The sequence below is a fragment of the Lichenostomus cassidix genome, chromosome 10 (assembly GCF_008360975.1).
Source record: "Lichenostomus cassidix isolate B80296 chromosome 10, HeHo_3.0, whole genome shotgun sequence".
Classification (NCBI taxonomy): domain Eukaryota; kingdom Metazoa; phylum Chordata; class Aves; order Passeriformes; family Meliphagidae; genus Lichenostomus; species Lichenostomus cassidix.
The window spans coordinates 14,551,848-14,568,125 of record NC_139491.1 but is presented as its reverse complement, the minus strand read 5'-3'; the positions used below and the strand labels follow the sequence as shown (position 1 = coordinate 14,568,125).

General features: G+C 39.3%; 2 protein-coding genes across 12 annotated transcripts in view; one reads left to right on the top strand and one right to left on the bottom strand.

Moving 5' to 3' along the window:
- Positions 1–7,305, bottom strand: part of TJP1 (tight junction protein 1) — a 158,956-nt gene extending 151,651 nt beyond the window's left edge. For all 8 annotated transcript variants that reach the window (XM_085070783.1, XM_085070784.1, XM_085070786.1 and 5 more), the window contains exon 1: positions 7,124–7,305. In XM_085070783.1, the coding sequence (XP_084926909.1) occupies positions 7,124–7,290 (167 nt within the window). In that variant the 5' untranslated portion in view covers positions 7,291–7,305. The remainder of the gene's footprint in view (positions 1–7,123) is intronic.
- Positions 7,289–12,653, top strand: LOC146432796 (uncharacterized). Of its 4 annotated transcripts, XM_085070794.1 has the most exons (4): positions 7,289–8,069; positions 10,445–10,571; positions 10,662–10,695; positions 10,811–12,653. In XM_085070794.1, the coding sequence occupies exon 1, from the start codon at positions 7,289–7,291 to the stop codon at positions 7,985–7,987; it is 699 nt and encodes a 232-aa protein (XP_084926920.1). In that variant the 3' UTR covers positions 7,988–8,069; positions 10,445–10,571; positions 10,662–10,695; positions 10,811–12,653. The 4 variants fall into 4 exon arrangements, with proteins under 4 accessions (XP_084926920.1, XP_084926921.1, XP_084926919.1 ...); XM_085070795.1 differs by lacking the exon at positions 10,445–10,571; XM_085070793.1 differs by having other exon boundaries at positions 10,445–10,695.
- Positions 12,654–16,278: the final 3,625 nt, after the last annotated feature.

The window sequence follows — 16,278 nt, the reverse complement described above, 5'->3', positions numbered from 1 at the left end:
CTACAGACAGTGACACTTACAATGACAGCATGTTTCTATTGTATGAATATCTCTTCTGTAACCAAGCACTCCAAACATCTCTCATCAAGTACCTCACTGTACACACTCTGTGTTCATGGCAAATGCAGATGCTGGAGTTCTCTGAGAGATCCATTGTTCCCATACTGTTAAGAGTCTGTATTTATTCTCTCTACAGAAAATCTTTGAGGGCTGCCTACTCCATTACTTATAATTTGGGTTAATTAATCTTCAAATGCACCTCTGATTAATTAAATGCCTGGTACATTAGACTTCTTCCTTATACTTAATAGAAAAGTAACAGCTGTAAGCTACATTGGGCTTTTGTTTATTTTGAGTAACATTTCAAATCATTTATTTCAGGGCCTTACCTACTAGTGTGCATTTCCTTAAGTTGCAAGTCTTTTAATGTTTTCTGTTACTAAAAAAACCTTTATTAAAAAAAAAATAAAAAGAAAACTACTCACATGGAAAAAGCCCAAACAAGTACAAATTACAGGCCAATCAAAGTAACACAGTTTTAACTTAGAACTACACTAGTGGTATGTTTTGAAGGTTCTTCTGCTTAGGAGTGTCAATCTCTAAAGCCACTTGAAAAAATGAACTTCCAGCCATCGTTTACCAATTATGGCTGTTACTAGTTACCTTCTAAGATACAAAAGAATAGTTTTAAAGTTACATTTAATTTTCAAAGTATTATTATTTGAGAAGAAATATCCCAATTTATCTATTCCCTCCTTTCCTTTATAAAATAAATAATTTCTAGATGTCTTTACAAGCAAATAAAGTATTATTTAACCAGCTAAAGAAAAAATCCAATCAATACTGTTGATACTGTGAATTGGGAAGCTTTGCCCTGTATGCACACCAAAGGAAGGATTTGAGGCATGATATCCATACTGACAGCATCTTGGGGGTTTCTGACTCTGTGGTTGATGAGGAAGCTTTGGGACAAGTGCAAACCAGTTAACTATCAGCTTCTCCAGTGCCTCCAAATTGTCCTACAATTTTAGCAAAGGGAGGCAGTAACAGACCTGAGGCAGATTTGGATCAATTCTACCCAGGCTTTGCAGAATGCTGGATGCAGCAATGAAACTCTCAAGAATCCATTCCCAGTAGCACCCATGCAGTACTGAAACAGGAATTCCTTCAAATACTAGACATTTCCACAGTGAATACACATCAAAAGTTAAGACTATAAATTTGCAAAACAAACCCGAGTGAGTGTCAACTCATGAGAAAAGGTCCAAAGTGTTTTGAGATTGACTTGAAATTAAATTATTAAAAAGTATGAAAAACAACTTTTTAAAATCCTTCTCTCATTTAAATCATGCTTTGTGTTCTCAAGGTGTTCACCATAACCAGAGAAACTAAGTTTATTCTTTTAAAAATGAATACTGAAACTATAATGCAATACTCCATGTTTCTGGCATCTGAACCTTAAGTTAAAAAAATTAATGAAATTCACTACATCTGATTGCCTCCCTTCAACTTTTATTTGGATTTCTGAATACAAATTAATACTAAATTAATAAGTTAATTGCTAAGTCACTGTAATACATGCATCAGGAGTATAGAGGAATCGTCACAGTCTAAAGAGAAAAATTTCTAATAGCCCTTTTAAAATATCTGTAGCCCATCACCTACTTCAAAGCAAGCACTCTTGAACAAAAGCCTAGGAATGGTATGTTCAAGGAAGTCTGGGGCTTTAAAAAGTAGAATATAGCATCAGGACCTTTGAAGGTAGGGAACAATTCCTGATGCCTTGCTTCTAATTTGCTGTTTCTGTTCAAATAATATGTTTAATATTCTGGAAACATAACACCTTTTTAATGGAGCTCATCACAGGAATCCTAAATTAAGGCACCCAATTAACTTTTGAAAAATTCAGTCAAGTAAAATGGGACCATTTTGTATATCCCACCTGGAGTCTGAGGCCCTTATTTATTATCCACAATTCTTACAACAGTTTCATTGACCTTGACTGGTTCCTGATCATATATCACATTACATAACCATGACTCTAAATTATTTCTCTAGTTTGTAAAATAAGCAAAAATCTTAAACTTTCACTATCTGTATTCCCTGACAAGCCCAGTAGCCTAACAAAATACTGTGCAACAGTGACTTCAAGGAGAAGTGTCATATCAAGGGCTAATGACTTAATACATACTATAAAATAATTAGATGGTATTTGTATAGTACAAGTTTACTAATAAAAGCTATATTTATATTCTACTCACATATAATTACTATTTATAACAACTTTCAATACACACCTAATGTTTTTGTAGCTAAATTATATCTGAAATTTCTAATGTCATCTTAATTTCTAGACAGACCAGATACACTGAAAATCTTTCAAGGACTTCAAAAACTCTCTTCTTTTTCAGTGATTAGAGTTCTGAACAATTTTACAAAAGTCAACATCAGAATGTTTAAAAAACACATCTTGACACATTTTCTGCATTTGTTTTCCAAGTGCAGTATTAGAGCTAGAGTTAATGCAGAGTGGACAAGGTTTTGACAACTATACAGCCTCAACAAGACTTCTAATGGTGGCATAATTGTTACACTTTCCATATACTGCAAGTTAACTGCCTATCCTATAAAGAAAGCACTTAGGTTCTTGTAGCAACATTGAAGGCAAATTTCTCAGAAACTTCTACCTCTGGTAGCTACACAGATCTCAGCTGAGAGATGTATAAAATCCCCATAATTATATACCTCCCAGAAGCCAGGCTTCCTCAGTACCACAGAAAGTGAGGACATGGGCTGGGCTCAGCTCAGTGTGATCACTATGGCATCTGGCTCAAATGTAAGGCTGCAAAAGTTGGAATTTACTCCCACTGGTCAGACTAGAAATCCTAACAATTATAGTTACTCAATATTAATATTTGTTTGAGAAAATAAAACACAGATTTGAAACAATGGCTGAGAACCTGAGCACTCAGCTGCTATGATGAATTCTTGCCCCTCTGCAAGTATGTAGATTCTAAGTATGGTATATCCTGCCTCCCGTAGAAAAAAAGTATTCATTAACTTTCAACATGAATAAATCTTTACAATGGGCTAAACTGAAATTTTTATCTCATTGCAAACAATATTAACTGGAACCAGTAATCAAAAATGGAAAATACCCATTCTGAGGATCTGTACTTTTCCATAGAGTTCTGTACACACACCAAGAAGATCAATCTTTGATGTTTTCTTTCTCCCACATTAAGGTGACATTTTCCATTATTTAATTACACTAAATATGACACTACTTAGAACATAAACAAACAATGGCACTTTTCTCCCTAGGGATGATCCTAATGATAAAACAGACATTCTTCATTATAAGCCTGGGCTTCTACAGCCAAGCCTCAGCCTCAATACAAAGACTCGGAGACAACAGAGATTTCAGATCACTGCTTAATTCCAGACGTGTTGGTTACTCCTCACTGATTTCAAATAAGTTTACTCATACGCTTGAAAATAAATGTGCCTGTGCAGTATCTTACAAGAAGCAGCTATCATTTAACTTCCAGGCTTCTGCATCACACATTCTTCAACAACAGCACCAAACAGGGGAACTGGATCCTGTCAAAATTCAAATTCGTAGTGCACTGCATCTGCATTCTTTTCTGTAACCTAGATTGCCTCAGACAACTACCAATCATTCTTAAAAGAATGTAAATATGGAATAGTCTCAGCCATTTCCATAATCTCCCCAATGAGAATTTATCACTAACTGAGCTTTTTGCCTTATTTCATGGTGCAGCACTCCCCTGCACCAAGGGGAGCAGCAGGGGTGCTCGCCAAAGCACAGGAAGTCTTTCAAAGTAAAGGCAAATGCTGTAACAAACAGAAGGGAATATTAGTGAGAAGAACTATTAGAACGGATAGAATATCCTGTTGGAGGTTTTGTTGTTGGTTTTTCTTTTTCATTTGTTTATTTATTTGTCTGCTACCTTCTCCTTGCAGCAGAGAAATATAACAATCAGTCTGACAAGAAATTATAGTCTACCTGTGTAGTTCCCCTTAATAATGTCCTTTAGCATTTCCCTATTGTAAAAGGACTCAGGTTGCACATATTGGGATTTCAATAAATATTTATAACATTTTACTATTTTAAGGCACTCCTAGTTCAGCTGTCTGTTTTTCTTGATCACCTTTGCAGATGTTAGTCCCTGCTGCACTCTACCTGTGCTAGCAGTGTTATGATGGTGGGTTTTATATCCAAATACTGTCCCTCAAGCAAGAGGATTAAAAACATCCTACTCATCTTGTTTAGGCTCCTACATATTAGATTACAACACTGCACACACACAGGAAAGGGTCTGAATCAGCAGTTCAGCACTCCAGCAGCTTCCTCCAGCACTGAGTCCGAAACTACTGCCCCAAGTAAACCTCATCATAAAATTACAGGCTCCACATGAAGCAAGTTTCTGTCTCCTCCACTTCCCACTGCAAGCCTGTGGCATAACTTCTCTTTGTTCAATTGCCTGGTTTATTCTTAGCCACTTCATAACTATTTTTCCTTAACCTATCATGAGACATCGGTGTTTTCATCTGGAGCTCTGCTTCCATGCATCACAGAATAGGACTTACATTTTGGGGGGGAAAGCAGGAGAAAATTGGAGTGGCAGATGCTCTATAAAGAAATAAAACATTGCTGTTACCTTTTTCATTTTCTTTCAGTAGGATTCAGGTGGATTATCTCCACCAACAAAAGGATGAGTATTTTAACCCTTTTTTATTAAATTATACCTTAGCTTCCACTTACAGTATGGACTCACACATCAATGAGTTTATGAATCTCAATGGTTAAGCAGCATTTTTAAAGTTTTTAAAAATAAGCAAATAAAAATAGATTAAAAAGCATCCTCTGACTATTTACTGACTTGATTTATATGTTTTCTTTAGGTATTTTTGAGATTTCCAGTGATACAGTACTGACATATGCTTATAGTTTATGTATTGTAAATATACACAAATATTGCATAGATATGAGAGCAACATATTTTCTCTCTAATGTTCCGATTTTCTTAATGCACTATTTGATACAGATCATGCACAAATAAGAAAAAATTAACGACACTGTATCTTTATGCACTTCTCTAAATGCCTGAGAAAATAGTATTTCATCCATAAGCATAAAATCTATCCATACAGATAATGCCTAATGCTATTAAAGTTCTCAAAGAAAATGTGAATACATATTATGTCACCTATTAATATCCCAGAGACATACTATCAAATGCTGAAGTAAATCACACATCTCCCTAAATTTTTTTTTTAGAAACTTTGCCTTATTTTTCTTTAATACTTTTAGTCAACTAAATCCTCACACAGCATTGCATTGCAGCAACATGATGTCAAGTTAGAAATGTTATGAAATGCTTGTGGTACGTATTGGTGTGGATCCACTATAGCATTTTGCTATACCTCAAAAAGCACAGAATCTCACCATAAAACAGGAATATACAGTTGATCTAACTGCAACTGAACACAAAGTAGGAGTTGAATCAAGTCCTTGCAGATGTACTTTTAAAGCACACAAATATATATGGCTTCCCTCTAACATGCCAGCAAATAAAACACTTCCAAGAAGACATAGGAAATCTTGAAGAGAACAACTGTCATCATTACATTTTCCACAATTAAACTTCTTAAAGATGTAACACACAACTGCATCCACTGCTGCACACAGACAGGAGTGGCATTTGAGGAGAATAAAATAGGTATGGTACACTTTATGTAACTTACATAATCAGAAGCAAACCACTGAATGCATTGTAAAAACCTTTGATTAAATGTAATAAAAATTATCTGTATGACAACATATTTTTGTCTAAAACTTCATTTGATTTTGTTCATTACAGTCAGGATGAATAGATTTATCAGACTGTGCTCTATCTGCAAGGAATAGCAAGATCTGGAATTAATGACAGGAAGCTTACTACTTGCACATTAAGTTTCTTAAGTGATACATTTTCTTGACACTGTCTATACTAGCTGAAACTGTGAGGCAAAGGAAAGTATAAAAAACCCCACATGCTACAATTCATGTAAGGCCCATTTCTGTTACAACTACCGACATGAAAATATTTTTATTTGGGAACTACGTTTAAATAAAATGACCTAGCACACTTTCTGTGACACTGCACTAGTGCTTCACTAGCACCAGGTAAGTATAGTGAAAGAAAACTGTATGACCACTACCACCTAAATATCACTCTTGGTTTCCTACAGATAAGAAATTCTCAGTGTACAAGTCTGTGATGGATATCTTCCTCTCAGAAGATGTGACAAGTTGACATGTTTGCTCCTCGTGATTTGCGCTGCCGATGGCACACGTGCCTCTGCTCCCATCGCGCTGACAGTGGGCTCCTGCCCGCCCACGAGTGCCTGCCTATTGCAGTGCCATATGCCTGTCGCTGCCCTACTCACCCACATTACACCGCTACACTTTAATACATTTTTCATAGCGTGTTGTTGATTCATCCAGAAAAATCAGTTCAGCACACAATCAGCAAGCACAAAAGGAGTGGGAATCGGTGAGGGGAAACGCAGGGTTTAAGTAAAAATGACCGTATTTGAACAACACTACCTCTGGCGCTCGCTAATCTATTAGACCTGCGTCTGCCGGTTGGCATTTTCTCGGTACACCTGTCAGCAGCGGCAGGGCATTCGGAGCCGGCTCCGCACAGCCCGGCCGGGAGCACGATGCGCTCCCTCGGCGGCACCACTCGGGCTGTCACGCAAGCGGAGCCTGGCCGGAGCTCCCGCGCCTCAGTCCGCGCTGCCATTGCTGCTGTGCCCGGTCCGGCAGCGCCGTCCCCGCGGGAGCGCAGCCTGCTCCAGCCGCGTCCTCCGCCGCGCCGGGAGCGGACAGCTCCGCCGGCACCGCCAACGCCTCCCGGCGTTTCCACACGGCCGGCGGCGAATCCGCCGAGAACTTGGTGGCCCGGCGATGCCCGCCGGGAGCCGCAGGCCGGGTCTGGGCACGGCGCCCCTCATGTCCGCGGAGACCCCCCGCCGCCGCGCCCGCCCGTCCCGCCGCGGCCCGCGCTCGGCCCGGCCCGCAGTGCCCGCGGCCCCGTTTGTGCCTACTCACCACAGCTTCCTCTTTAAGGGCATCAGACTGCCCCTGTTGGAGGCGGTCACCCCTATGGCCATCTGCAAGACAGTCAGGTATTTCTGATACTTCATTTTGCCGTCGCCCCCCCTGTCCCTGCCTCGTCCCCGCCGCCGCCACCGACAGAGTCTCTCCAGCCGCTGCATGCAATCATCAAATTTTTATTTCCAGGCATCTGCCGTCCCTGCGTCGCGCTTCTTCCCCTCCTCCTCCTCCTCCTCCTGCCGCGCTCCCTCTCTCTCTGCCCCCCCGGCTCACGCTCTCCTCCTCCTCCTCCTCCTCCTGCCGCACTCCCTCTATCTCTGCCCCCAGCTGACGCTCTCCTCCTCCGCCTCCCGCCGCGCTCCCGCTATCCCCGCTCCAGCTGACGCTCTCCTCCGCCTCCCGCCGCGCTCTGCCCTCCCCCGGGCCCGCGCTCCTCTCCTCCTCCCGCTGTCGCACTCCCTTCCTCGCAGCCCCCCGCGCTTTTTCCCCCGACCCACTGCCGCGCCTCCCTCTCCCCCGCCGCGCTCCCACCGCGCCGCGCTCCCCGCCCCCGACCAGGCCCCCCGCTTCGTGTTCTCCTCACCTGGGCTATCTCCGGCCGGCCTCCGCCTCCCCTCGCCCCCGGGGCGAGCAGGCCTTCCCCACCATCGCTGCCCGCCGCCGGGGCGCTCCCGCCCGCTGCCCCCGCCGATTACCTGGGGTATCCCGCCCCCGCCCATGAGGCGCAGCCGCCGCGCTGCCCTCCCGCCATCAGAGGCGCGCCATGGCCGCACCGCTGCCCGCGCCTCGCCGGCCTTGCCTCTAATCCCATTAGCGCCTACACGAGCCCCATGTTATTTTAATCGCCCTCCCGGCTAACGGTGTCGGCCGTGGGGTAGCAATAACCGAGCTCCGGGGCAAACGCCTCAGCGCCTGGCGGGGCGGCCCCGTGAGGGAGAAGGTCAGCGGGAGGGTGGGGTGGGGTGAGGCGAGGCGAGGCGAGGATAGGTGCGGCTGAGTCAAGGCTGAGGGCTACAGCGGTGGTGAGGCGAAGATTTGGTGGCAGGTGGGACAGCGCTTCCCGCCAGTGTCCCTCAGGGAGGGCATGGGAAGGCACTTCCCGCCGCGGGAGCACAAGAGCCACCCCAGCACCGGCACGGCGAGTCGCACCCAAGATCCCTGCTAAGGCACAGGGAACAGGAAGGCAACCCCTTTTTTATTTCTTTCCATGTGAGGAAAGCAACTGAAGTGTGTTTGAAAATCATATGGTGATAAAGCCAAACTAAACGTATTAAATTATGTTAGAGGGGTGCCCGCCTTCTGGGTGCTTAAGCGCAAATAGCCGAACACGTAACTGTGTCGTGGCCTTAGGTGTGACACAGTTGTCATGGCTTTAATCTGTTCTGTGCCTTTGTCCTCAAGCTCAGCACTAACAGCAGCAGAACACTGGTGTCTGATAAGTGCATTTGTAATAAATTCTAACACCTGGTACAGCAGTATCAGAGACCCTCAGTGCAAACATCCCTGAAGTGAGGGGTAGCGTTTGGCTGGACACATTGATCAGTCGTGTGGCAAATACTTGGCCTGGGATACCCTTGAGCATGTAGATAGATATTTTACAGAATGCAGATAAGAAGAAATCCATGCTGAAGTGACAACTTTTCATTAAGTTGCTGTAATATGAATAGTATGCGTTGTAATCCTTACCCAGAGCTAAGGTCCTAAAGTGGCACTGTCAGCTGGGAAGAAAAAATGTGAATAGTATTGTCACTTCAAGGCTTGGAGATGAGCATTTCAGTGATTTTTGTGTGTGTATGTATAATATATACCTCAAGACTGCACTAGGCTACATTCTGCCCAGGCCTGTTCACTACACAGGAAGCCTAGAAGATAAATGCAATACTTAACAAGCACAACAGATTTTAATTAGAAACACAATAGTTGCATTACTGTAGTTAATGAGTTCAATGGCTTTGCATTTTCAGCCAAGAAATCTGATGTGCACAAATGTCCTGAAATTCTGTGTTACAATGCTTTTAGAAATTCAAACGGCAGCTTGATGTCCAGTGTGAGTGTGTACCTCTCAAGATACTGTTAATAGGTTCTTTGACTTTGAGGAGCTCAAGCATTACAAGCAATGAGGGATGGCTAACTTGAAATGATTAGGAAGATTAAGGAGATGGCATTAATTGTTGTACTTAAACAATGCTCTTAGTATACTAACTGGGAAGTGTACATCTTTTATACACAGAACATCGAATTAGTTTGAAAACCTGTGGAGATCTTACTTTTCCTTAAAACCAAAAACCATAAAATGAACACATTACTTTCTCCTTCTGTGTATCTAGTCATCATTAGCTGCTTGAAAAACCTCTTGTTGCCCACACATGTTATAAGAGAGTAAGTGTGGGCTGGGTTGTTATCTCGACAACGTTAACAGAATGCCAGTGACATTGTAATTGAAATAGTAATTTACATTTGTGAAATACTATTAAGAAAATAATATACACCTTAAAATGGTAGGAAGTGCTGTCTAAAAGAATGATGAGACTGTGTTAGTTTAAATGTTGAATGTTATCTGTTATTATGAAATATTTGAATGTTACACCTGTCAGGAAAATACATTTCATGTAGAAATTCTTAGAAAAAAATATCTAGTCTTAAACTGGTTGTAGTGGTGGAAATTTTGTAGATCAGCCAATCTAAGCATGTGAGGAAGCAAAGTTTATTTGAAAGCTGATGAAACGGGATAAAGCAGGTAAACTGTCAGAGGTTTTTACTTTGTAAAAGGACTGTGTATTAGAGAATCTCAAAAGTTTTTCACTTTTACATTAGCAAGTTTGGGACATAAATTTATTTTAAGAATTTATATGCAAAAGAGGTAAGAAATGTGACAACCTTGCATAAAGACTTAAAATGGAGCATGGGTGTATATTCAAAACTTCTTTAAAAGTCTGTAATATTATTCCTATTCTTAATTCAATGGAGATTCCTAAATCTATTTAAATTTGCTAAATAATGAGAGTTACTCCAAATTTAGCTCTAGAGTTTTCACTATTATATTCTATCTATATGATATTAACAAATTTGATTGTTATGTCCATTTTATGCATCCTCTTCTGTATTTCTTGATGTGCATTAAAGAGATAAAAAACAGTTATTAATGGAGGCATTTTGTCCTCTAATTTTAATTGGCATTACTTCTGTTTGTCTTGTACCTGTTCCTTCTTTGTGTGGCTCCATTATATACTGCCTTTCAGAACATCTTGCTTTAGGCACCAGTATTTTACATATATGCTGAAAGAGTAAAAAGATCCTGTCTTTCTTGCCTTTCAGATGAACAGCCTATTTTTAACAGGAGTCAATCAGCAACTTGCAGATTAGGGGAAGCATCCAGACATCCCACTGTTAGCTCTGAGGCCTGCATGGACCCATTTGCTGAGCTAAGAGCAAAAGCTCTAAGGTAGATATCCCTGCAAGAGAGGCTTTCTGATGCTATTTGCTGTTCTCCATGCCAGCCTGTTCTAACATAATTCACTCGCCTTCACTGCAGAATTCTGGAAGCTGCTCACATTTTTTTGAACCTAGTAGGTATTTTAAAAAACAATTTAATTCCTCTTAGATTAATATAGCTGTTTCATAGGGCGCTTTTAAGTACAAACCAAGCAGAACCATACTAATTTCTTAATTTTATTTGCTCAGGTAACTCAGCTGCAGACTTTACCTCAGAACAAGCTATAATCTATCTATTTCTTACCATCTGTCATGCCCTGGCCTCTTCTGAAGCCTGTCTACAGAAGGACCTTCCGATGCACTTCTTGGCTCAGAGGAACAGGCTGCTCTTTCACACAGTTACAAGTTACAATGTTGTGTGTGACTGCTACACTTGAATGATGTGCTCCAACACAAACTCCACTCATGATTGTATGTTTACACCGGGATAGTGGTGTATCCAGGAAACCGGTGGAAGGAACCCGAGGACAGAGTTTAATGCCAGTGTGTGTGACAGTCTTGGCCCATGCCATGGTGTTCCTAGGCTGCTGTCAGCAGCAGGAGACTGACTCACTGCAGCTTAGAGTGTGCCATTGAGGCAGCTGTACAGCAGGAGCTCCGTGCAGTTGCTAAGACCGAGGAAATGTAACTGTGGTGTAAAGCTGATTTCATCCTAAGCTGTGCCTCTTTTTTCCTGTCTTAATGTTGATAGCATATATATGAGATTCCATGGAATTCAAAGCAAGATTTTGCAACATTATCTACCCCTGGAGATGTTAAATTTGATTTCAGTAGGGAATCCCATGTCACTGGGATTTTAGAACCTTATGTTGCTTTCCCTTATCATCAGCCTGTCACACAACCCTGTAGTGCCAGTTGTCACTAGTGCCATCCTTTTCAAACTCTCACCTGTGTCAGTTTTGACTGGGCTCACAGGACAAGGGGTAATTTAGGGCTGACTCAAAAGACTCTTTGGAGACACTATAGAAATGCACTTTTAAAAGTCTTGGCTAGCTTAAGTTACTTCAGATAACGTACTTTTTCTCCAATAATGTGAGGAAAAAGAAATTACACTTCTAACTGGCATAGCTGTGCTGGTGAACAAGCAAAAAAATATTTTTTATTTGCTGATGTAGCTTATTTTGTTCAACAAACCTGTATAAGCTACTGTTTGGCAAAAATTAAAAATAATTTTATCAGAATAACTGGCATCTTTATTAGTAATGTAATGGTCACATCAGCAACTTTTGAGGGCAGATTAGACTTTAATGGCATATTTCAAACATTCAGTTGCATTGATTTTTAGGTTTGCAAAATTTATTAGAACTAAATCAAATGTTAAATAAACTTGTTGCTGGCTGTATGGAATATTAATGTCTTTTATTTGCATCTTAGGATAGTCTTACTTTTAGCTGTACTGTGCATATAACAGACACTTTTCATAACTTTACATTGTCAGTTCCATACAGTTTTTAATACTATGTGCTACTGTGTATGCTGAAGAATTAACATTTTGTTTACTTCTAGGATGAACCTGTTCCCCTTGCTAACTTCTAGTCCAATGACTGATAAAAAAATCTTGATACATCTCACGTTCTGTGCTTCTGTGGTATTTAATGTGATTTGAGAACTTTTTATTACACAGTTCAGTTGATAAAGTGGCAGAGTTCCAGAGACTGATACAATGCAGTAGTGACATTAAAACATGACATTGGTTGACTTATCTTCATCTCTAATTTAATCAAAATGTTCCTCTTTACCAAGGAAGATTTTTTTTCCTGCAGGAGTTGTTAGTAATGTGAATTTGTATAGTTAGTCAATAAAAGTAATAATATTAATAAAGATTTCTGTTAAAGATACTGTGATGGACTTCCCTGCCGTTTCAACCTGTCATGTGTAAACTTGTTACATCTTCCATTTTCTTTCCAGAAAGAGAAAGACAGGAATCATATCTGTCAAAGGCAAAACAATTCCTTAGAATCTACAAGTTTGTCAGATGCAATGACTCTGGGGGTTATTTTATCCATCCTCAAAAGTAAGCAAAAAGTGTTTGTGTTTGTGTGTTTCCTAACTGCATTCAAAATACATAATTCTGTGACTTTTTCTGATCTACTAGGGCTTCTTTGTACTCACATTAATGTATTTATTGAATATCATACAAAGGTTTTTTCTGGTCTATTACTGCTTTTTTCATAAAATACGTGCAAAGTGAAGATTATATAAATTTATATAGAGAGATAAATACAGTACCATCGTAACAAGGAATTGAAGGAATTTTCCTGTCACACTTTACTGTCTAATTAACCATGTACACAAGGGGAAGTTTTCACATTTCTTTGAAATGCCTTCATGGCAGGCTGGCTTGACTGGTGGCAGAGAACTGTGTGTCTAAGTGGGTGCAGTAATGAACTGACACAGTCATTTAAAACTAGCTCGCATTTTCTGATTACTTATTTGAGATGCCAAAATAAAAAGAGGTGAATAATTTTGCTTTGGAAGGAAAGAATGTTCACCTTGTTTTCTCAGAAGAAGAGAATATTTTAAGAGAATTTATTCACAGAATAAGTAAGTTTTACTTTACTGTGGATTATCAAGAAGAAAATGTTTTCTAGATTAAGAAATTGAAACATTTACAAGAAACTTGCAAGCAAGTATCCCTGTTTCACTACAGTCAGGGCATTTAGAAGTGCTTTTCCATACAAATAGTGTTAGTGCTGTTCTATCAATTCTGATGTGGAATTGCTTTAAACTATTACAACCAAATTTTAAGTTACTGCAAAAATAAGAATACTATTAAAGTGAGGAATTCAGGCTAGACCAAAGTGGACTTGTACAGGCACTGTCCAGTGATTTTACATATACCCGTTTCTTGCAAGCTTGTAATGCTAAGATTTTACTCTTGTAACAAAAAAAAAAAAAAGGAAAACCACCCTAAGTCAAAATTATCCAAATATCACATTATGCCTGACAAGCATGACCCTCTCACAGGATAAAATAAGCTTAATGTAGAAAAAAAAAAGCATATGCATGAATTCCATTAGTGCTCTCTGATACAGCTTATTCATGTAGAAAACTACTGGAGGGAAGAAATCACCAAGCATACAATTTCAATGTGAGATGCAAAAGAAAGAGAAGCGTAAATAACATTGCTTCCCAGAAAAGATTCTAAGGAAAAGACTGCCATCTGCAACACATCACAGTCTTTGTACACAAAGATCTAATTAATTAATCTTGCTAACTGTGTATTGGTAGAGCTGTGAGCCTCTGTAACTCTGAGGTGAGGTGTGATCAGAGCTTGCTATGATTTTGGGATGTAGAGTTGTTAATAGCTTTCATTTTTAGATGTGATGCCCGATGGGGAAGCCTCCAAGCACACAACAGTTAAAAGAAAATGGAAGATTGTAAAAAGCAGGGGATAATTACTGTTCCCTGGAGGAAGGGTGTAAAATTCTGAGAAACAAAAATTCAGAATATTTCAGGCTGAGAAAAAAACATGGCTGTCTGAACTGGTGTGGTAAATGTGTTATAGAACCACTGTAAAAAATCTGAAATGAGGACCAATTTATATGGCTGTACTCAGTTGTCTAGAAAGACTGCTTGCTTACATTGCTCCTCTTTTTTTCAGTTCAATGGTGAGTTTTGTGCATGGTACCTGCACACATCAGGACAAGTTGATCAAAACAACAGAGAATATTACTACAATTTAAGGAGCTTCTCTTGCCAAAATTTATAAACATGCCTAGTTTTATAAATTATTTTAATATTATAAATAAAAATGTCTAATTATCATTTATTTACAATAGTATAAATATGAAATTTATAAATTCAGAGCCTTATTTAGCATCTTTAGTATCGTTAATTAAATGCTGATAGAAATGTTTCCACATTTACGACATATAATTCTGAAGGTTGGTTGGGTGTTTCATGGATAGATTGAAATTATTTATAATTCTAGTTGAAGACTGTTTCCCATCTCTAGTTGTAAATTTGCACATTTATTGCAAATATGAAAACCATTCTTCACTTTCAAGAAGAAAGTTGTTCTCATTAGAGTGTATAAAGCTGTTCTCATTATCATGTGGATGACTGTTAACATTATACTATTTTAATCAGATTAACAGTACAATGAAAATTAATGTAATAGGATTTGCTATAATTAGAGGCAAGTATACAGTAATCTACTATGAAAAGAACACAAAGTGTCAGCGGAGCTTATTACAGGGATATTGTTTATGGTAATTATTCAATTTTTTTTAAAAATCCTGCTAAGTCTGATTTTGATCAGATTTTTTTTTTTTGACACAACTTTAATAAAACAATTCAACCCAGAAATGTTATTAGTCTTCAACCATTACTCTTGTCTGGGCCAGAAAGAAGTAGAACTAACTGTCGCTGTTGAGCAGCTAGCAGAGTAATGAATGCATCGGTTCTCAGTGGCAAGAAGGAATGACCTTTATTGTTTTGATTTCATCACATTTATAGAGTTCTCAAAAGTCACCCAGATTGGTCAGTCAGAAGCCTTCCCCCAGTCCTGATTGGCCAGGCCTGCACTGCCCAAGTTCTGGGACACTGTTCCAAAACATCCAAACTTTATCTTTATTTACAAAACACAAGAAAACCTCTCATGGGAAAAACTGTGCTAGCCACAACTAACAACAAACAGTAAAAAAAAATTAAGAACTGTGATAAGTAAAATAAGTAAAATACGGGAAGCTATGCTTTCCATTGCCCTGTCCAAATAAAAGATATAATGAAAAAAAAAAAAGAGTAAAAATTATAAAATAGTGATAAGATTTTTATGACATAGATGAATGAACTAAGTGCTCAATATTTATCAGTTTTAAAATACCCTTAATGTTCCTGTAATTCTAGTGCAGGGAAACCTACAGGAAATTTTGGTTCAGATTTCAGATGTGTTTCTCAAGTGGTTATACTGTTATTATATACCTGTCTCTTGTAACATTCTCACAGATCATAAAACTTAAGTTACACAAATGAAGCCTAACAGGTGGAAATTAAGAAATGAAAAGCTAACTTAAAAGTATAGCTAAATGTAAGAGCAGAAGTGTTGATGCTGCAGGCTTTTTTTTTTTTTTTGTGAGTATCTGGGACTCCACCTGATGAAAGAATCATCTTGAACACAGCAGGCTGAAGGACTGGATCTTATGATGTCACTTTTACTGTCATCAGGAATTAGCTGATGCCATCCCCTAGTGCCATGGCACTGTATCCTGTTGGGGATCCAAAATACAGTACTGGCTTACAGTGTGCAGCTACAAAACTTTCAAAAATCCAATATCACTGTTTTCAAGAACAAAAACTATTTATGCTCCTAAGAATCTGCAAGTTCTGGTCTTTTAGTCACTGAATTTTTAATTTGGAGAAAACAGCAGAAAACTTGTAACATTCCACTGAGACACAGCTCTCTCATTAAGGATGTGTGTGTGAAGGGGAGGTTATTAAAAAAAAATTATGAGAGAGAGAGAGAAAAATCAGCTAAAGGAACTCTTGAGCCAAAGTTTTAAATTTTTTTCAATTTCTGAAAGCCTAACTTCAGAGAATATATGTCTGGTATACCAATTCAACTTTATTTTATTGAAAATATTTTATATTAATTTGTACCAATATTTTCAATGCCACAAACATTTAGGATGTGTCATTCTTTCAGGTGTATGGGA

Coding starts and splice junctions, on each gene's coding strand:
- LOC146432796 (XM_085070796.1), top strand. CDS start 7,289: ATGCAATCATCAAATTTTTATTTCCAGGCATCTGCCGTCCCTGCGTCG.